This window comes from Arvicola amphibius, chromosome 11 (genome assembly GCF_903992535.2).
Source record: "Arvicola amphibius chromosome 11, mArvAmp1.2, whole genome shotgun sequence".
Lineage (NCBI taxonomy): Eukaryota > Metazoa > Chordata > Mammalia > Rodentia > Cricetidae > Arvicola > Arvicola amphibius.
This window is the reverse complement of record NC_052057.2, coordinates 99392638-99412113: the sequence shown is the minus strand read 5'-3', so window position 1 is coordinate 99412113 and position 19476 is coordinate 99392638. Positions and strand designations below refer to the sequence as shown.

The 19476-nt window shown below is 49.6% G+C and overlaps 1 protein-coding gene across 1 annotated transcript in view; it reads right to left on the bottom strand.

Annotated features, from left to right (window-relative positions):
- Galnt12 (polypeptide N-acetylgalactosaminyltransferase 12) overlaps positions 1-17941 on the bottom strand; it is a 28367-nt gene extending 10426 nt beyond the window's left edge. The window contains exons 1-5 of the mRNA XM_038347994.1: positions 17568-17941; positions 7323-7492; positions 4547-4736; positions 1640-1825; positions 926-1043 (exon numbers count right to left, since the gene is read on the bottom strand). Of these exons, the coding sequence (XP_038203922.1) occupies positions 926-1043; positions 1640-1825; positions 4547-4736; positions 7323-7492; positions 17568-17941 (1038 nt within the window). The remainder of the gene's footprint in view (positions 1-925; positions 1044-1639; positions 1826-4546; positions 4737-7322; positions 7493-17567) is intronic.
- Positions 17942-19476: the final 1535 nt, after the last annotated feature.

The following is a 19476-nucleotide window of genomic DNA, read 5'->3' as shown; positions in this document are numbered from 1 at the left end:
CACCACAGGAGAGAAGAAAGCAGCAAGGAAGAAGAGAGGTTGGAAAGGTAGAGAGGAAGCTTCTAGAAGAGGCAGGGTATCCTGACACCTAGGGAAGAGGCAGAAAATCATTAGAATTACACCCAAAACTCAGCAGGCAGGGTCATTTGGGGCCTCCTTTTCCCAGAGACAATTTGAACCAACATCTGGTGTTTATAATATAGGGTGTGCGTGTTAGGGGAGGGAGGAGGCCAAATTCTTCTCAGTTAGCCATTTTCAAGGGAGCAGAACAACACAAAACATTCCTAAAAATCGGAGCTTGATTCTTAGACATGTAAGATGCTGCTGCTGAGGGAATCGCTGAGGCACCAGGGCCCTGTGGAGGGCTCCAGGACGGCAGCCAGGCCTGCTGCAGACAGCCATGCCTGGACCTAAATCGATCACATCTGACTTTCTATGGGAACCTGTGACCCTGCCATTCTTAGACGGTTCCCTGAAGTTATCAGGTGTGCCACACACAGAGGCTGCCTCCTACACAGCTGGCCAGACAGCAGCTCCAGGTGGGCGCAGGACTCTGGCACTGGGTATCTCAGTCCAAGCTCTGCCACCGACTCCGAGTGACCATGTATAAGTCACAGTCCCACTCAGAGTATTAGTTTCCCCCTCCACTTGTGATGTCCCTTCCGGTTTGCCTTATGGAAGGGTAAAAGTACACATCTAGCCAAGCATGTTGATGAGACATATGTGTACTGTCTTACAGAATAACGGGGAATACCAACACTGTGGAGGGAGACCAAGGTGAGAGACTGGGGGGGGGGGGAATAAAGGCGGGCGGGAGGGAGGGAGGGAGGGAGGGAGGAAGAGAGGGAGGGAGGGAGGGAGACAGAGAGAGAGATGGGGAGAATATGGAACAGGGATGAGTCTAAGCAGAAACAGGACTACTTACCCTGAAGGAGAATTCGAGGTTTTCTCCTCCCCAGACTTCCATGCCTGTATCATAAGACCCTAGATACTCAAAATATCTCTTACTCACAGCAAACAGCCCCCCAGCCATTGTTGGAGACCTAGAAAAGAAAAGTGGTACCCATATTCAATGGAAGAGGTAGAAAGCCCTCATGAATGGCTACACTACCTCCCCACCCGAGGCCTATGCCCCGGGAAGCTGAGCCCTCTCATGCATTCATCCGTAGCACACCTGAACTCACGCTTTGTGCCCTGTGCCAGGCTGAGCCTGGAGGCACAGGCACACCCCGCGGTCCCTGCCTTGAAGTTCACAGATAGTTCAAGTCCCCTGCGTGTGACACACTTCAGTGAAGGCCACCTAGAGCTCTGCAAGGCAGGGGCAAGGGCAGGGAGGGTAGAACAGGAAGGGAATGCGACCCTACCCTTTGACACGAATAACAATGGCGGGGTGGAGGGGGGAATCCCTGTGCTTTAAAAATATTAGAAGACAGAGGGGAAAATGAAAATTACAGCTTATACATATGTCCTCAATTAAAATTTCAATCAGTCAGCTGAAAGATAGCAATATTAAATCTATTTATGTAGCAAAGATACTAAATAAGAAAAACGCTCTGGAGAAACCATAGGTAGGGACTGGAAGTCAACAGCCAGCCCTCCCTTAGGATGCGCTCTGAGATGAGTGGCCGGGAAGGCAGACCTGATGACATCGATTGGAGATCGCATCAACTCCCGCTCTCGCTGGGGGACCACGTGCCACGTGAACACTAGTCTCCAGTCAAAGCCTCCAATCTGGGGCTCCCCTGAGTTGCCCAGGTACTCGAAGGTGTTCCAGTCAATCACATCGATCACGGGGCACACCACTGCCGACTCCTTCTCGTGGATCCTGCAAATACCCAACACACCCATCATCTGCCTCGGCTCCAACCAGAGGAGGGCAGCCAGGAGTTCCAGAATGAACCGTCGGACTCTTCCGGCAGAAAAGAACCAGTCCATGGCGAGAAGACTAGCCTCCCTTACTCAGGGGTCTGGGCCATGCTGGGGGCCACCACAGGGTATGCTGAGAAGGCAGAGAGGAGCTGGAATAGGAACCACCCTCAAGTTTCCATCTTCTCTCATCCTGTCAATGGACATTCTTGGCTAAACTCGAATCCCTTTCAGAGGGTCAAGGTGTGACTTTTAAAATAAAGCATGTGTTTAACTTCTTGGGCATGCAAGAGGTTCCATTACAAATGAAACACCTTAACATCAAGAAATATTTATCTCTGGCAAGCAAGATGGCTCCCCAGTGTTGATAAAGGAGCCTGCTGCCAAACCTGATGACCCAAGATCAATCCCTGGGATCCACGTGGTGGAAGGATGTGTCCAAAGTGCCCTCTGCCACATTCTCATTCTCTCTCTCTCTCTCTCTCTCTCTCTCTCTCTCTCTCTCTCTCTCTCTCTCTCATTCTTTCTCTCTCTCTCTAATGTAATTGATTTTTTTAAATAGAGTAATTGTCTTAAGCACAGACGCACCAAGCATGGTAGTACATGCCTTTAATCCTGGCACTCTGGAGACAGAGGTGGATCTCTGAGAGTTTGAGGCTAGCCTGGTCTACACAGTGAACTCCAGGACAGCCAGGGACACATAGAGGAACCATGTCCTTCCAATCTGAGTCACGCCATGAAGAACGAAGAAACAGGAGCAGAACGGAGTCATCCGTGTCCTAGACTAACAGAAGAAAGTCAGAGAGACCTCAGGTGCCACACTGAGGGGAGACTAGCAAGGCCAGGTCAGATATAAAATCAAACCCAGGAGCTCACCGAAATGATGAGCCTGCAGACGCGGGATCTACTCACACCCCCTCCTCAAACAAACTGAGGGATTGTTCTGGGACGCAGCACAGACCTGCTTGGCTGCTGGCCACTGGCAAGGCCCAAGTCCCACAGGAAGCCATGACTTGCCATCCTGCTGGCAGGAACCACAGAGAGCCCAGCTTCACACAAAGGGGAACTTGGGGAGTTAATACTTGGGTGCAGGACTCTTGTCTCGGAAGTAGAGGATGTATTCATGGAGAAGTTTCCAGAATTAACAGCTGAACCCTCAATTTGCACAACACGGATTACTCAACATCCTTAGCCTGCAGGGTGCCAAGAATAATAGCTGCCGTGACAGCCCAGACAGCTCTATTTCCATAGGTCCCTGGAGGAGGGGCCATTATAGAGTTGAGACTGCCTAGGCACAGCCTACAGGCCTATGGGTCTCACTCCCGTGTAGGAGTGAGTTCCCGTGTAGTTCACCAAAGTCCTGGTGAACTCTGAGAACACCCAGAAGCCTGGAAAAGCCCTAAGAGTCAGATGCAAATGCCCCACAAGGATTCCCAGGTCCTGCGGGATAGACAGCTCCTCAGGGATGGTGGCCTTGCTCCCAGGGAGGGGCTGCCCCGACAGTCTAGGATCTATCAGCTTATCAACTCAGGAGGGTGGGATCCTCAGATTTCACACTGACCCAAGGGTGGCCATCTATGCACACAGCAGGAAAGAGAATGGGGTGAGGGCACTGGCCAGATTCTAGATGACACTATATCCCAGGCCTAGGGAAACCCCAAGCCTGTCACTGGTGACACTCCTCAGAGGCAAGGGAAAGGAGGAGCTGCTGTCACACCCGCAGGATACAAGGAGCCAGGCAAGAGGAAGCAGAGTCGGGGCTGCTTGATCTCACCCAGGAACTGGGGGAGGGATCCCCAGCTCTTCCAGACAGACACTGGCAACCAAGAGTCAGAGGCCACGAAGCCGGTTTCCCAGTAGCAAAGTTGTCTGGCCTTTGACTTTTGTCTGCCTGCAGAGGGGAACCCTCTGGGCATACTCCTGGCTTGCTAACCAGCTCCTGCCTTCTATAGTAGACAATTGGGAAGACGTGGAGAGATCAGAGACTGGGAGAGGGAGCTACAGAGAACCACAGCCAGGCCCAGAGTGTAGACAGTGAAGTAAGAGGCTTGGGGAATGGCCTTAAAGACGTGTGTGTGTGTGTGTGTGTGTGTGTGTGTGTAAAGTATACTAAAAAGTATACTTTACAACTAAACTAACATAAAGATGAAAATAATACAGGCTGGGTTCATTATACTCATGCATACCTGCATTTTTAGTTCTGATTTTTAAAGAAATTAACATTCTTTAAAAATTGTGAGTTCTAGGCATATGCCTTGCATACCTAAGGCTCTTGGTTCAATGTCCATCACTATACACACACACACACTCTCTTTTAGGATCTCTGAGTTTCAAGGACCCCAAGCCTTGTACTTAATGGATACTGAGTTTCACCAATACTCATGGCTAGGTGAGCCATGTTTGAAATAAATACAATCAAATGCATATTCTCATGAGGTTCTAGTTCACAACAACTGTGTAAGCCCAGGTTGACGATACGCCCTATAAGAAGCTGACTGTGATTACAGCTCCCCACAAGCTGCCATATCTAGGCGTCTTCCACATGTCATTTACCATTGTGCCACCACAAAGGTCTTGCTGAAGGGTATCTGATGCAGGCCTGACACCCCTCCAGCAGCCAAGATGATTCTGTCCCTGCTCCCACCCAAGCACCCCAATCCCCCATGAGTGGCCCACGCACCTCCGCAGCAAAGGCTCCAGCCACCCCTCGTGGCATTCACAGTGACAGTCTAGGAAGGTCAGCACCTGCCCCCTGGCCACAGAGGCTCCCAGCAGCCGGGCTCGCACTAGGCCCTCTCTCTTGCCGGCACGGATCAGGCGCACCTTGGGCAGCTTTGACAGCTCATCGGCCAAGCGCTCCTTCAGGTGCTCTATGGACAGAAACAGGACAGCAGTCAATGGTCTACATCCTTGGCAGGGTGCTCATCCCAGCCCCCACCATCTAGCTTTTCCCTGATCCCTTTAAAGGACACACACAGCCAGGAGGTGCAGAACCAAGGGCAGGCTGGAAGAGAGCCGTCTGAAGGCCCGCTCAGTCACATGCTTTGTATGATGGAGGGTTATGGTAACTGCATATGACTCAGTAAAATTGATGCTAAGAATGTTTCATAGGGCCAGGCATTGGTGGCACACGCCTTTAACCCCAGCACTTGGGAGACAGAGACAGGCAGATCTCTGTGAGTTTGAGGCTAGCATGGTCTACAGAGCAAGTGTTCCAGGACAGGCTCCAAAGCAAAAAGAAACCCTGCCTTTAAAAAAAAAATTTAAAAAGAGTATTTTATAGGGAACTGGAGAGAGGGTTCAGTGATTAAAAATACTCGCTGCCCAGAGGACCCAAGTTGGTTCCCAGCACCCACATTAGGCTGTCCATAACTGCCTGGAACTCCAATTCTAGAGGATCCAAAACCCTCTTCTGGCTTCCAAGGGCACTGCACACACTTGATGCACACACATGCACTCAGGCACAGAAACACATGAGCATACACACACACATATTTATTGACTGAATTTTAATGTTATGTGCATGGGAGTTTTGCCTACACGGATGTTCATGCACCATCTGCATGTCTGATATATAAAGAGGCCAGAGGAGGACATCAGATCCCCTGGAACTGTAGTTGTAGACCATTGTGAGCCATTATGTAGGTGCTGGGAACAAACCCAGGTCCTCTCGTAGAAGAGCAAGTGATTGCTCTTAACCACTGAGCCCTAAGTAACCCTTTATTTAAAGCCCTTCATAAGCTGACTCATGCACTTTTAAGAGCGAAGTGAATATTGGATATATTAAATATACCCACTGAATACAGTCCCTTGCCTCTGTGGGCTCACTGCCATCAAGCTTCATCCCCAGGATGGCACTGTTGGGAGGTGGTGGGACCTTCTGGAGGAAGGGCCTATGGGGAGGTCCTGAGGTCGCTGTTACAGTGCACTCCTAGGGGGACACAGGACTCCTGTCTCTCCCTCTGCTCCTGGCTCCAGGTACAATCACTAACTCTCACACAACTTCCCACCAATGCCTTCCGCTATAACACACCGAAGCTGAGACCTGAGCTGATATGCACCAAGCCCTCGAACTCCAAGAGTTATTAGCCAAAGGAACCTTTTCTTCCTCCTAAGTGCCCTGCATCTGGTGCTTTGTTACAGAGACAGAAAGCTAACACATGATTTTTGTTAAGACGGTAATTCTATTAGTAGACATTTTCCTTATGTAGAAATATGTGGCAGACAAGAGCTAAGTTACAATTCTGATAAGATTTCATACAAACGGAAGTTAGCATTTAACAAGGCTTAAGACCTGGCCAGGCACGAACACAACACACATCCCTGGCCTCATCTCATTTGATCCTCACAGTGATCCGACAACGGAAGAATTATGACTACTCCATTTGTAGAGGATGAACTGGTTAAGGCCAGAAATCAAAGCCGTAGAGTCCCTGGGGGTAGGGGTGGGGTACAAATGTACTCAGTGTGGCATGGGAGCAGGGTGTACATGACCGCATTTAGCTTTCACTGTAACTCCCAGACAGAGGTGTGGATAATCCCATTCACAGGACAGAGGTCTGGATAAACCCATTCACAGGTAAGAAACTGAGGCTCAGAGAACATGAACGACTTGCCTAAGTGTGACCAGATCATGGCGGAACTTGCCTCAGACCCTGGGACCTTGATCTTGGACACTGGTTCTGGGCTCCACTGGGCATCAAACTCCAGCCTGACTAGCAAGAACACTGTTGCTTGTTCCCTATCTCCTCCCTGCCTGGAGACTGTAGCTGAGCTCACCGTCACCAGGATAAAGACTGTATGGAATTCCTAATTCCCTAGCGCCTGGGTCATGGTTTTGCCACCATGTTCTGCCTGATGAAGGGAGTTAGGGAACTTCCAGACAAAGGGTGTGTTCCTCGCCCCCTTTTAACTTTTCTGGCAGACTAAAATGAGCAAGAGGAGAGGAGTCAGCCTGGTCCAGGCAGACTGGAGCTACAGAATCCCCGCAAGGTGAAGGAGATAAGTCCAGACATCTTCTTGACCTATCACACCAAACTTCTGGCAGTCCTTACTTTAACCAGACACCCTAGATCACTGACTAAAAACACTCCATGGATATACTAGCCCCGCCTCAGGCAACACTGTCCTGTGTTTTGGCAGGAGACACTCCTTCCCTTCCTCACTTCCATCCTAGTCCAAGCCCGTCCTTGGCTATCCCTCACACAATACACTGAACCCTTAGACTGACTAGACCTATCTGTCCCTCTCAAGCTCTCTGGGTGGCTCCTACCAGGCTCTTGAAATCCTAACACCTTATGGAGATCCCCATGGCCCTCCTTGACTCAGCCAAGCTCCCATACAGCCTCCTCTCCCCACTGGCCAATAGCTGACCCTAGAGTAGATCCCATTATTGCTGGGCACAGTCTGACCCCTCACTCCCCACCCCGTCACCCTGGCCCCTCCACAGGGCTTACCTCTGTCGCTGTAGTCATCTACCATAATGACCTCCTCCAGCAGCACGTCAGGGGAGGTCTCAAGAACACTGTACACCGTCCGAAGGAGAGTTGACCAGGCTTCGTTATAAAAGGCTATGACAACAGAAGTCTTGGGCAAGTTCTCATAATCGTATTTCTCCTCTTTGCATCTGTAAACGGAGTGTAACTTTAACAAGCTGAACAAGCCAGACGACGTTAGTACTGCGGCTGGGGAGAGGATGGGTTCACGGGTCACAGCCTTTAGGCTTCTCCTGGGAAATAATCTACTAGGGGCTCTCTCACAAAGAGCCCCAGAAGACACTTAGAAAAGTTATAACCTTAACAACGTCCACTTGTGGGATATTGGTTTTGAACTGTAAAGCAATGTGCAGATTAGAGCAACACACAAAGCAGACAGAATCCAAGGGCGGAAGACTGTTACTCATCCTTCCTCACTAGCTGTCCTATCTGTCCACCCCATTCTAGTCCAGGATTTGCTCAGACTGCTCCCTCCTCCTGACTGTTCCTGCTTCTTCCTCCCTTCTCTATTTCCTGTGCCCTCCGAGAGCAACCTGGCCCCGGATCTCCTCTACGGAGGAAAATGTCTATCCTGGAGAGTGGGTGGCCACACGGTGCTCCTCTAGCACCTGACCACTTCAATTTCAGCGAGTTCTGCTCACAGTATCTTGGCACCCAAGGACTGCGCCCACCTTCCCCAGAATCCAGAAGTCATTTCGCCTCCAAAGGGTGGGAAGATGAATGCACAAACTAGACACGTGGCTAGAATGTTAAGTGGCAGCCTCCAGGGGTGGAACTGAAGCTGTCCAGTCCCAGGGTGGGGCCATGATTAATGCTCATGGGAGTCAATGACCTCCTTGTTTGTTCGGGAGTTTGCTGTCACCTTACACTGACAGCTTCCTGGTCAATACGGCATTCTATCCTCTGAGGGACAAAACAGTCTCAATGCCATGGGACTGACCGTGGGACGGTGCCTGGAAATTATCAGCCAGAAGTGTCTGATGGCAAGATGGAAGGAGGCCAGAAGCACCACAGTTTGGACACTGGGGCCTGGCCACTAGCTACACAGGGAGAAGCTAAGCATTGAAAGGCAGCCAGGCTACTGGTTTCTGGCAGCCAAGGAAGGCCTCAAAAGACAGGTGAGTGGCAGACTGGAGAGCCACAGAGCCACACAGCAAGAGGAGCACAGTGCACACCTACTGACTGTCTAGCCCTGCTCCTGTAGAACCCCTCAGTCAGTCACCAAGCATTTCCTGTCTGCCACGTGCCAATTAGGTTCGGGCTGTGTGCGATCCATGGAGCTTACATTCAGGGGGCAGTAATCAGGCAAGCAAATCAATAGTCACAAAAACGACCCATGTTATAGATAAAGTCAAGGAGGATAGCGAAAGAACAATTATAGAGAGGTGGGAAGGAAGTAACCACAGAACTAGGGAGGTGGAGGGCCTCTGTGGAGGTGACATTCAAGATGACACTCAGGGCTGGGGATGTAGGTCAGAGTACGTGTCTAGCATGCACAGATCCCTGGGTTTGACCTGAGTACCACACGATGCATGCCTATCATCTCGGGATGTAAAGATAGGAGAATCAGAAGATCAAGGTCATCTTCATCTTTGTAGTAAATTTAAGGCCCACCTGGGTGACTTGAGACCCTGACTCAAAACAAACTAAAACAATGAAAAACAAACACTAGACACCCAGACGCGGTGAAGCAAAGTGGGGGCACTTTGCATGTGGCCCTTAACTTACGTCTGGCATTGTTTCCATGTTATTTTACTTTGAAAATTTTCAAACATGACCAGCAGAGAGACTCATAAACTTCCAGTGACTTCGCGGCAACAACAGTTGTCCACACACAGCCAATCTTGATCCATGTTTATCACCCTCTCCCAATGTCCCCATCTCAGAGTGTTTTTTTTTAAAAAAAAAATCCTGCTTATCATAGCATCCATACTATTTTTAAATGTATCTCTAAAAGATAAGGATTTACTTCTTAACATATAACAACCATATATTTGTTTTGGTCAAACCTTAAAAACAGAATGACGCCTTGGGGCTATCCTAGCTCCAGTCTGCAGCAGTTCATCAAAGATAAGCAGACTGGAGACAGAGTGTCATGAACCAGAAAGGCAAATGCTACCAACTGAATTTTACAGAACATATTTATTTTAGAGATGTCAAAATGGGGCTGGAGGGGTGGGAGGACTTGGGCCCCTTGTAGATAAAATGCAGTATTTGATCATTACCTTCGAAACCACTTCTAGGCTGGAGAGATAGTTCTGTGGTTAAAGGTGATTATTGCTCTTGCAGAAAACTCAAGTTCGAGTCCCCACATCCACAATGGATAGCTCACAACTCCCTATAACTCCAGCTCAAGGGGGACCTAATACCTCTGGTACACATATGTGTACACATATGTACACGTACACACAACTAAAAATAAAAACATGTATCCTGTGCCAGCCTCTCTGCTCTTGTTTGAAAGATGAAGCTCAGAGAGATCAAACAGCAAGCTCAGCTCTCAGCAAAGGGCTCTGAGTACACTGGGCTATGATGTTTGTGTCCCAGTGATCTTGGGAGAGCCCGGCTCATTCCTTGCATCCAATAGGAGGCTTAGGAAACCACCTAAGTGAAGAATCTAAACAAGGATCCCTGGACAACTTATCCCTATATGGCACTCCTTCCTACCAGACTCCAAGCAAGTTCCACTTCTCCTTCCCAGGTTCTTCTAGCAGATTCCAAGTCCCCCATATAAACGCTACGACTGCTTCTGCAGTAAGAGATGAGGCACCATGGCCACAGCCGGCTCTACTATCACTGAGATGGCTTCTCCAGAGCCACAGATGGCCTACTGAGAGGCTGTTTGGGGGAGGGGCTGCTCTTCTCAGCCACCTCCACATTCCCATCCCCAATGCATCCAGAGGCTCAGGTAGGTACTCCAGGAAAAGTCAGCTTGGCTCACAGCGTGGACACTCCACCAGCACTGAGCCAGGCAGGAGCTACATCCTCAGACACTGTGGGCTGTAATTCATGGACACGGCAGCACCAACATCAGGGAACTCTTGCAAGCCACACAGATTCTGGTTCATATTCAAGAGGAGAATTCAATCCAGTTCTGAAAGGAACAATATGGAAGAATCCATGGTCATATTTCAAACTACCACACAAGAATGGCAGAAGACATGGTGGATAACGTTTCTTCCATGCTTCTTCAGTGGAACGTGCCATGAGGAAAGCCAGCTGCCATGCTGTGAGAATACTCAAGCAGCTCCATGGCTAATAAGCGAGTGTGTCATCCTGGGGGCAGAGTCTCTAGCCCTGCCCCGCACTCGGATGACAAATGACTCCGGCATCATGTTGACTGAGATTTTTCTGAAGCAGATCCACCCATCTATGGTACTCCTAAATCCCTGACCACTGAAACAATGTGAAATAATAAATGCTTATCATTATTTAAACCATGACATTTTTGTGGCATTTCATATTTCAAAAATAAATCACAAGGAAGCCCAAGCTGAGAAACCCGTTTAAACCGACGTCACTGTACTCAGCAAAAATGTCAGTGGCCTGAGACAACCAAAGGCTGAAACTCTGCTGCAGACAGAGGAGATGAAAGAGGCACGACACAAAGCCCCGGGTGCTAGCCTATGATATAAACCCTGGGGAGGTAGAGGCACAGGAACCCGGAGTTCAATACCATCATCAGCCACACAAGAAGTTCCAGACCTACACAGTGAGGCCCTGACTCAAAAACCAACAAAACAAAAATATTGCACCAAGCCAGGCATGGTGCCTCACACGTGTGATCCGAGGCCAAGGCAGGAGGATGGTGAGCTCCAGGGCAGCCTGAGCTACACAGAAAAATGTTGTCTCAATAAACACCAAACAACAAAAAAAGGCAAAGTGTATAACAAACAGGAGGCATAAAATAAGATGGTAGATGCAAATTCAAATCTGTGTGTGTGTGTGTGTGTGTGGTGTGGTGTGTGTGTGTGTGTGTGTGTGTGTGTGTGTGTGTGTGTGTGTGTGTTAGGATCTTGGTATATCTATATCACCAAGGCTGGCCTTGACCTGAAAAGTTTCCTTGTCCCAAATTCTACAACACCATCACATCTGGGTGGAAGGGGTGTGTGTGTGTGTGTGTGTGTGTGTGTGTGTGTGTGTGTGTGTGTGTGTGTGTGTGTGTGTGTGTGCATGCAGGCATAAGTGTGCATGAGTGTGGAAGACAGAGTAGTATGATGCTGAATGTCTTCCACCCTATTTTTTTGAGATGGCCTCTCAATGAACCTGTAGCTTGTGGAATCTACTAGATTGGCCAGCTAGCAAGGTCTCTGCTTCTACTTGCCTCTGCCTTGCCCAGCCCCAGAAAGAATTACAGGCTGTTATAGGATCCCCAGGCAGATGCAAACCAACACCCATCCCTTCCTTCTTGGGCACTAACAGCAGATTGACGTTTGACTTCATCGAAGTCTAACTTAGTGAACAAGGTTTAGGGGTTTACTTACAGAACATAAGGGAGGGATGACATAAGGAGCATGGGTGACTCCATAGAGGCACACCACCAAAACGTCTCACCCCTGCACAGACGATGACTTCCCCATAACCGCACAGATGGAGTCTCCCCTTCAGGTGACCTTCCCTACACCATGACTCCAGAACCTCTGGAGACCATGAGGCCACGTGCTATTAGTCTGGAAGGTGTAGTGGGATATTATTTGTGTTTCAATAAATAAAGCTTGCCTGAAGATCAGAGGGCAAAGCAGCCGTACTAGTCAGACACACAGGTCAAGGAGTGGTGGCACACACCTTTAATCCCAGGACTCTGGGGCAGGTGGATCTCTCTTAGTTCAAGGCCTCCTGGACTACACAAGATTGAATCAGTCTAAAAGAGAAGCAGAGCTCACACAAAGGTGATCCCAGCACTTGGAATCGCATGCCTTTAATCCCAGCACTAGGGAGGTGGAAACGGGAGCAACATGGCTGGGCAGTGAGAGGAATATAAAGGGGAGGAGACAGGAACTCACTGGAGTGTGGAGTCTGAGGATTCATGGAGACCAGATCTCGCCCCTTTGGTATGAAAATTTGGTAGAGGTAAAAGGTCTCTCTAGTATGTGGCTGCTTTGCTTTTTTGATCTTTGGGTTGAACCCCCAATATTCGTCTCTGGGTTTTTGTTATTAGCACTACAGGAAGGTGCAGGAGGGAGCAGCTAGAATCTTAGATGTGGGTCCAATGATCCTTTTACCCCATCTTTCTCCTTTGAGGGACCATCATCAGACAACAGGCCTTACTGGAAGGATCTCTTGAAAGGACACATAATTGTTCTGAAGCAGATGATGGCTGTTAGACTCAGCAGACATAGTTCTCTGTACCACAGGCATGTGCCATGCAGTGGTCTGAATGAAGATGGCCCACGTAGTCTCATATACTTGATTGCTTAGTCCCCAGTTGGAACTGTTTGGGTAGGATTAGGAGGTGTGGCCTTGTTGGAGGAGGTGTGTCACTGAGGGTGGGCTTTGAGCTTTCAAACGTCCATGCCGGGGGGGGCCCAGTCTCTCGCACACACTCTCTTTGCCTCCAACTTTCAGATAAGACATAAGCTCTCAGCTACTGCTCGGGTGTCATGTCTGCCTGCCAGATGCCATGCTCCCCTCCAAAATGGCCACAGACTCACTCACCCTCTGAAACTGTAAGCCAGGCCCCGATTAAATGCTATTTTTAATAAGCTGCCTTGGCCATGGTGTCTCACTCACAGCAGCAGAACAGTAACTAAGACACACGGGGACGCCCAGCTTTTACATGGGGATTCAAACTCAGATCCTCATCTCGTGTGGCAAGCACTTTACTGACCGAGCCAACCCCTCAGGCCCATTTTTTCCCCTGACATATAAAATGGGCAACATGCCTTTCAATGATATACCTAAAACACACAGATCCAGAGTGGGTGAAAGGAAATGGCAGGAAAATGGATCCAAAACTGAAGAGGTTCTGTGGATCTGAAGGGCTGAGTAGAGAAAGGAGACGGGCGAGTCTGACGAAGACTAAGATGATAGCCTATGCTTTACCATCCTTTTTGGAAAGCAAAAAAAAAAAAAAAAAAAAAAAAAAAAAAAAAAAAAAAAAAACAAGAAAAAACCCTTCCAATGCCCACTTGATATGGGATGTTTCACAAAGGTAAGAACAACTAAGTTGGGCATCTCTCCGCAAAAAAAGAGAAGAAATTCCACCGGCTTCCTCCTGCTCACTCCAGCAGGGCATTCCTGGGCCTGCAGATGATGCAATTACTTCGAGATTCTGTGGCATGCTAAGCCTTATCCCTGAACTCAGACACACACAGAGCTACAGCAGTCACAGTCAAGAAGTGAAAACAAGGTCATGAAACTGTGCTCTTCTGCCGGCAGGTGTTGGCACACGCAGCATCCCCATAGGCAGATCTGGGGCCACTGCCACACCGTCACTCGACTTCTGTCCTGCTAGCTAGGTCAGAAGGTGGTGAGTGACCACGGCATTAGAAGGTGAGTGACCACGGCATTAGGATGTGAGTAACCACGGCATTAGAAGATGAGTGACCACGGCATTAGGATGTGAGTGACCACGGCATTAGAAGGTGAGTGACCACGGCATTAGGATGTGAGTGACCACGGCATTAGAAAGTGAGTGACCACGACGTTAGAAGGTGAGTGACCACGGCATTAGAAGGTGAGTGACCACGGCATTAGAAGGTGAGTGACCACGGCATTAGAAGGTGAGTGACCACGGCATTAGAAGGTGAGTGACCACGGCATTAGAAGGTGAGTGACCACGGCATTAGAAGGTGAGTGACCACGGCATTAGAAGGTGAGTGACCACGGCATTACAGCAGACATCTCATTACTCTGTTCAGTGTACAGAAGGGTCATGCTAGCAGCTCTCTGCTTGTGACATACATCCTCGCTAGATTCAGCACACTTGTTATTAACCACTTCTCACTCTGACTTCCATCTCCCCACGGCTCCTGAGCCAGCAATCCACAGTGACAAGTCAGCAGTTTTCAGCCAGGTCATACATCAGTCAGCCTGGGACCTAGCCACAGAAATTCTGATTTCATTGTTCTGGGAGAAACACTGATACTTTCCAAGGTCTCCCTAGGGCTGCAGGGCCAGCTATATGGCTCCCCACTTTAGCCTGCTTTTGAGGAATGAAAAATCCTTCCTCCTCATTAGCATCCAATGAGGGGCAACAGTGAAAGGACCAAGGACCCTGCATCTATCCAAAGGCACCTTGTTTCCTCCTCCTCCTCCTCCCCCTCCTCCCCCTTCCCCTTCTCCTCCTCTTCCTCCTCTTCCTCCTCAAGCCAGCACTGAACTAACAGAGCAAAGCTGGGCATGCAACTGTCAACTCTTCTACAACATCTCAAGGAAGCAAAGCCAGCTCCCAAGTCTCTTCACTGATCTGGCCCTGTCCAAAGGCAGAGACCTAGTGCCAGACCTTGCCCCTGCCAGCGAGAGCCGAAGCAGATGCCCCTGGGCTGACCCATGTGTTGCCTCTGGTAGCATGTATGTGCAGGGCAATGCAAAGGCAGCAAAAACTGGGAAGCTGACGCGCACACTATGTTCTTGCCCGCACATCTATGTGTATATTTTCCCAAGTCTACTCCTATACTTGGAAAAAGTCTAGACAGATACACAGCAAAATGTTAATAACAGTTTTCCCGAGTTTCCAAGCTGATTTTTTTTTTTTTTACATTTACTTTTTGAGAGAGTCTTACTGTGCAGCTCTGCCTGGACTGGAACCAGACGTGCACGGCCATGCCTGGCTTCATGTTCTATTGTTGGGTTTTTTTTTTTTTTTCCCAGTTTTTGCTTCTCCTACGGTAAAATTTCTGAGGCACAAGTTCTTATAATAAAAACAAACAAGTAAATAACTTTCCCCACCACAAAAGGTAAGCGCCAGACCTTCTGGGTGACCTGGGCTTTTCCTCTGATTAGTATGGAAGCCCTCTTTACAGGCTCTCCCTACTTGACAGCCAGGGATTTTGAGTAACCCCTCTGCTTATTAACCGGACTCCTGAGGACCCTACACTATGAACAGATAAAGCCATCTCAGTTTTCGACCCAAATATCAAGACACAGATTAGCTCATCACTGATGCAGAAGTTCCAGTGTCTCTTCTTATGTGTGCATTTACTCTCTGTAGCTTTGGTTACTCAACCATATTTCAAAAATATTAAATGGAAAATTCCAGAAACAAATCATGAGGACCGTATATCTTCTCAAATCACACAGTCAAAGCCTGCCCTTTCTGCGACATGAATCACCCATCCCTTTGTCCAGCATACCCACGGTATACACACTACCAGCCCAGCAGTCACTCAGCAGTCACGTTGTTAGCAATAGACGGCCACGGTATCAGTGTTCAGTATACGCAAGGTTTGGGACCATGTGGGAATTCAGGTGTCTACTGGGATCTGCAACCTGTTCCTTGAGAATAAGGAGGGCAAACTATTAATCCACCCATGTGAGACTCCATGCAAGGCCCTGACACGCCTGACCACAGGGACGCTGAGCTTCAATGCCTGTCCTGGCGGAGACATAGCACAGCTCAGCCTTTCTCTCCTGGACAGTCAGAAACAAAGGCACAGGCTCTGTGACAGGAGCCAGAGGCAAGGCCCATCCCGCTGGGTTGGATTAATTCCCAGGGTCAAAGGCACAGCAGGCTCTATTCTCAAATCCTGATAGGACACAAGGCAGCAGTGTCACCATGGAGACAGGGTACCATAAGCCCCACAGGTCATCTAACATGTTGCAAAGAGATATTCACAACTCCTAACAATAAAGGAAATTGGATCTGGAGAAGAAAAACTTCATGGTCAGTCCCAGATGACCAGAAGAGAAGTCCCTAGGTATACCCAGGGCAGCAGAGGACAGGGAAATTAGGAGCATGCAGTGACTCCCAGGTGTGAGCTGATTGTGAAGGCTGGGGTTGCACTCTTCCTACCCACTTAAGTAGCGTGTACAGACTGTCGTCAGTTCCCAAGTTTGCAAATGAGGAAACGGAGGATAAATCAACTAAGACAGAACTCACTGTCTGAGATCACACAACTGGTGAGCAAAAGACCTGGGGTGGTATCTCCCAGGTCTTGGGGGTGAATCCTGAGTCTAGCCTGAAATCGATCCCTAGCCCTGGCAGAAGAACTCCGGGGTTTCAAGAGGCTAAACATGCCTTGAGGCATTCGGGTGAAGAAGAGAATTGTTGCCAATCTCGGAAAGATTCATTGTGAAAAAGGGAAAGGCCTCAGGCAGAAAAAAAGTCTATTGTTAAATTTTCCCTGACATGGGGGGGGGGGGGTGTCACAGCAGCGGCTAGGAAGGTTACAATCCCTGAAGCCCAATTTCAACATTTTGCAGTGTGGTGTTACCTATTCTTTCTGAGTCCTTTCCAAACGAAAAAAAAAAAAAAAAAAAGCCAGCATGGCCTGGGGAGCAGGAGGCAGGCACCTAATGGTAACAGCTGGCCAGCCCTCTGGCTCTAACCAGGACCCCCTTCTGAGTCGGTATGCAGAGCTCAAGCGGGGACCAGAAGTTTCCTAACAAACTAGAGGACAGAGGAGGCCGGGAGACCCAGGGTCAAAGGTGGCAGCAGCTCCTGCGGCTGTTTGTTTCCGTGTACCTCACCTGCTGAAAAGCCAGCGGCTTCAACAGGAACAAGGCTCGGACTAAACAGGATCGGCCCTGCACCACCTACAAGCTGGGCTGGACAGCAGCCAAAAGTGCCCTTCCCACCAACCCCTCCTTCCCACCGCCCTCCACCCAAAGCCAGGAATTAAACAACCAGAGAGAGGAAGGCGGCTCCAGGCCTCGGACACAGCCACAGCCATTGGGTATCGCAAAGATTCTGCTCTACCCCTGGGCAGCGGCACACCCACCCCAATGAATGGAGCCGGCCCTGTGCTAGTCGCCGTCAGCTCCCCGGAGTCACAGCCACACCCACAGTCTAACTGCACAACACTCTGCCAGTCTACGTAACTCGAGTCTCACCCTCTCGGGACAGAACGACAAGTTTGAGGCGCCGGATTCATGACACCACCTAGTTACCAGCTCTTCAATTTCTGAGTCTTTAGGTCTTTCGTAGGTTCGTTTTGATTTTTTTTTTAACTTTCCCGCCTCCCCGCCCCCTGGATAGCCCCTCCGGTACCGCCTCCTCCAGAGAAGGATGCAGCATCCCACGCGCCCTGTTCCGCAACCACTCACAGAGGGTTCCAGCGCTCAGGCAGGCGTCGGTGCAGCGAGATGCGGTCGCTCAGGTAGATGTTGATCTGGTGCAGCCGCACGCTCTCCTCCTGCAGACGCAGCTCCTCGCCCTGCAGCTGCAGCCTCACCGCCTCCCCCTGCGCGCCCAGGGCATTGGCGTCCAGCGGCGGCCTGGGTAGCACCGGCTCGCGACGCCCGGGGCGAGGAGTGCGCGGGGGCACCGGGTCCACCGCGGTCCGGATCTCAACCGTCCCAGACCCGCTTCGAGCCCGCAGCACCGCGCCCAGCCCAGCCAGCGCCAGCAGAGCCAGCAGCGCCTCCCGGCTGCGCCGCAGCCCCCGCGGGCAGCGCCTCCAGACCGCACGCCCCAACATGCACCCTCTAGCTGCGCCCGCTGAGCCGGGCGGCCTCGGGCCGAGGCCGGACCCGGATCCCGGAACCGCACTCGCCCCGCCCCAGGCCCGCCCCACCTGCGCTCCGCCCCCTTCCTGGCTGCCGCCTCTGGAGCCCACCTGCCGGTACCCACGTGGATGAACACTACGCGTGGCGACCCCGCGACGTGAGTGTATCCTGAGCGTACCGCTCAGGGAGCTACGCGGCCAGTTCCTTGAACTCACGTGACCCTAGCACGGTCACAGATGGAGGGTCTCTAACCTTAGCCACTCCGAGTTCAGGATGTGCTTTGCAGAGGCGGGGAAAGGCTGCTGCTGCCCTGTCTGGAACTCAGTGGAGACTCAACAGCAAACTTTCATTTGAGTCCCATGTTTTGTCAAACTTTTTTTTTAGTCTTCGCTTCAGGGACAACTACACTGGTAAGCCCAAACCCTATTCTGTCCTTTCCTGTGATATATCCTGGGTCTTGGGTAGGACTTTCTTTTAGAAGATAAAGAGGGAACCACAGGGCCCCAGATTCCAAGCTTAAAAGAAGGAAATCCATCCATCCCTACAACACACACGTTAGAAGAAGGTGATACATGACACTTGTACATGCTCCGCCATATATACATACATAAATGTAATTTTTTAATGGAGCCAAAAAAGGAAAGAGGATATCACTAGAGTATTAGAAATATTTTGTTGCTGTTTTGGAGTTAGAGTCTCAAGCAACCAAGGCTGGCCTCCAACTCCTGTGTGTCCTGCCTCCACTCCTGAGAGCAGATCTGTGGCACCAGGCCTAGTTAATAGTGCAATCACTCCCCGCTCCCCTGCCCCAGAATTTTTCTGAAATATGGTCTCAAGCTGTAGTCCTGGTTGACTGAACTGGCTTCGTAGCTCAAGCTGGCTTCTAACTTTTGGGGATAAAATGTCCTCCGTAATTTACACAAACTGCAACTTTTGCCTTTCACTATGGGGGATGAGGGAGTCCAGACTTGGCCCCTGCCTGCTGCCTTTGCAAGTGCTGTTCCCTGTGTGCAGGACAGTCTGCTCCACCTTTCTGAAGCCTTCAGCACCTGCAGCATTTTCGGGAGGACATCTTCCAGGTTTTTTTTTTTTTGTTTGTTTGTTTTTTGCCACTAATGAACGCTTTTTCACCCGAAAAGGTTTTGTGTAACCCCATGTGTATAGGTCTATAAAGTCAACATACAAATCAAACATTTACTCATAGTGAGTCATAAACTCATTTTAAAACAATCTTTCTAAATACATATAAGTTTACTATTTATTAAAGAAGAGCGCAGTTTACTTGCTTAGATGGGTGGGCTTGCTTATTTTTACATAAAGGCTTAAGTTATGGCTAAACATTTGATGCTACAGAACACCGCATCTTCATAATTTTTCAGTTGATTGGTATTTTCATCTTAGGATCACCAATGATGAGTATGCCATTTTACATCATAAATGTATGGTGCTAAGTAGCAGAACTTTATTTTGGGCCATTTTTGAAATTCTTTCCCAATCCCAAGGCCAA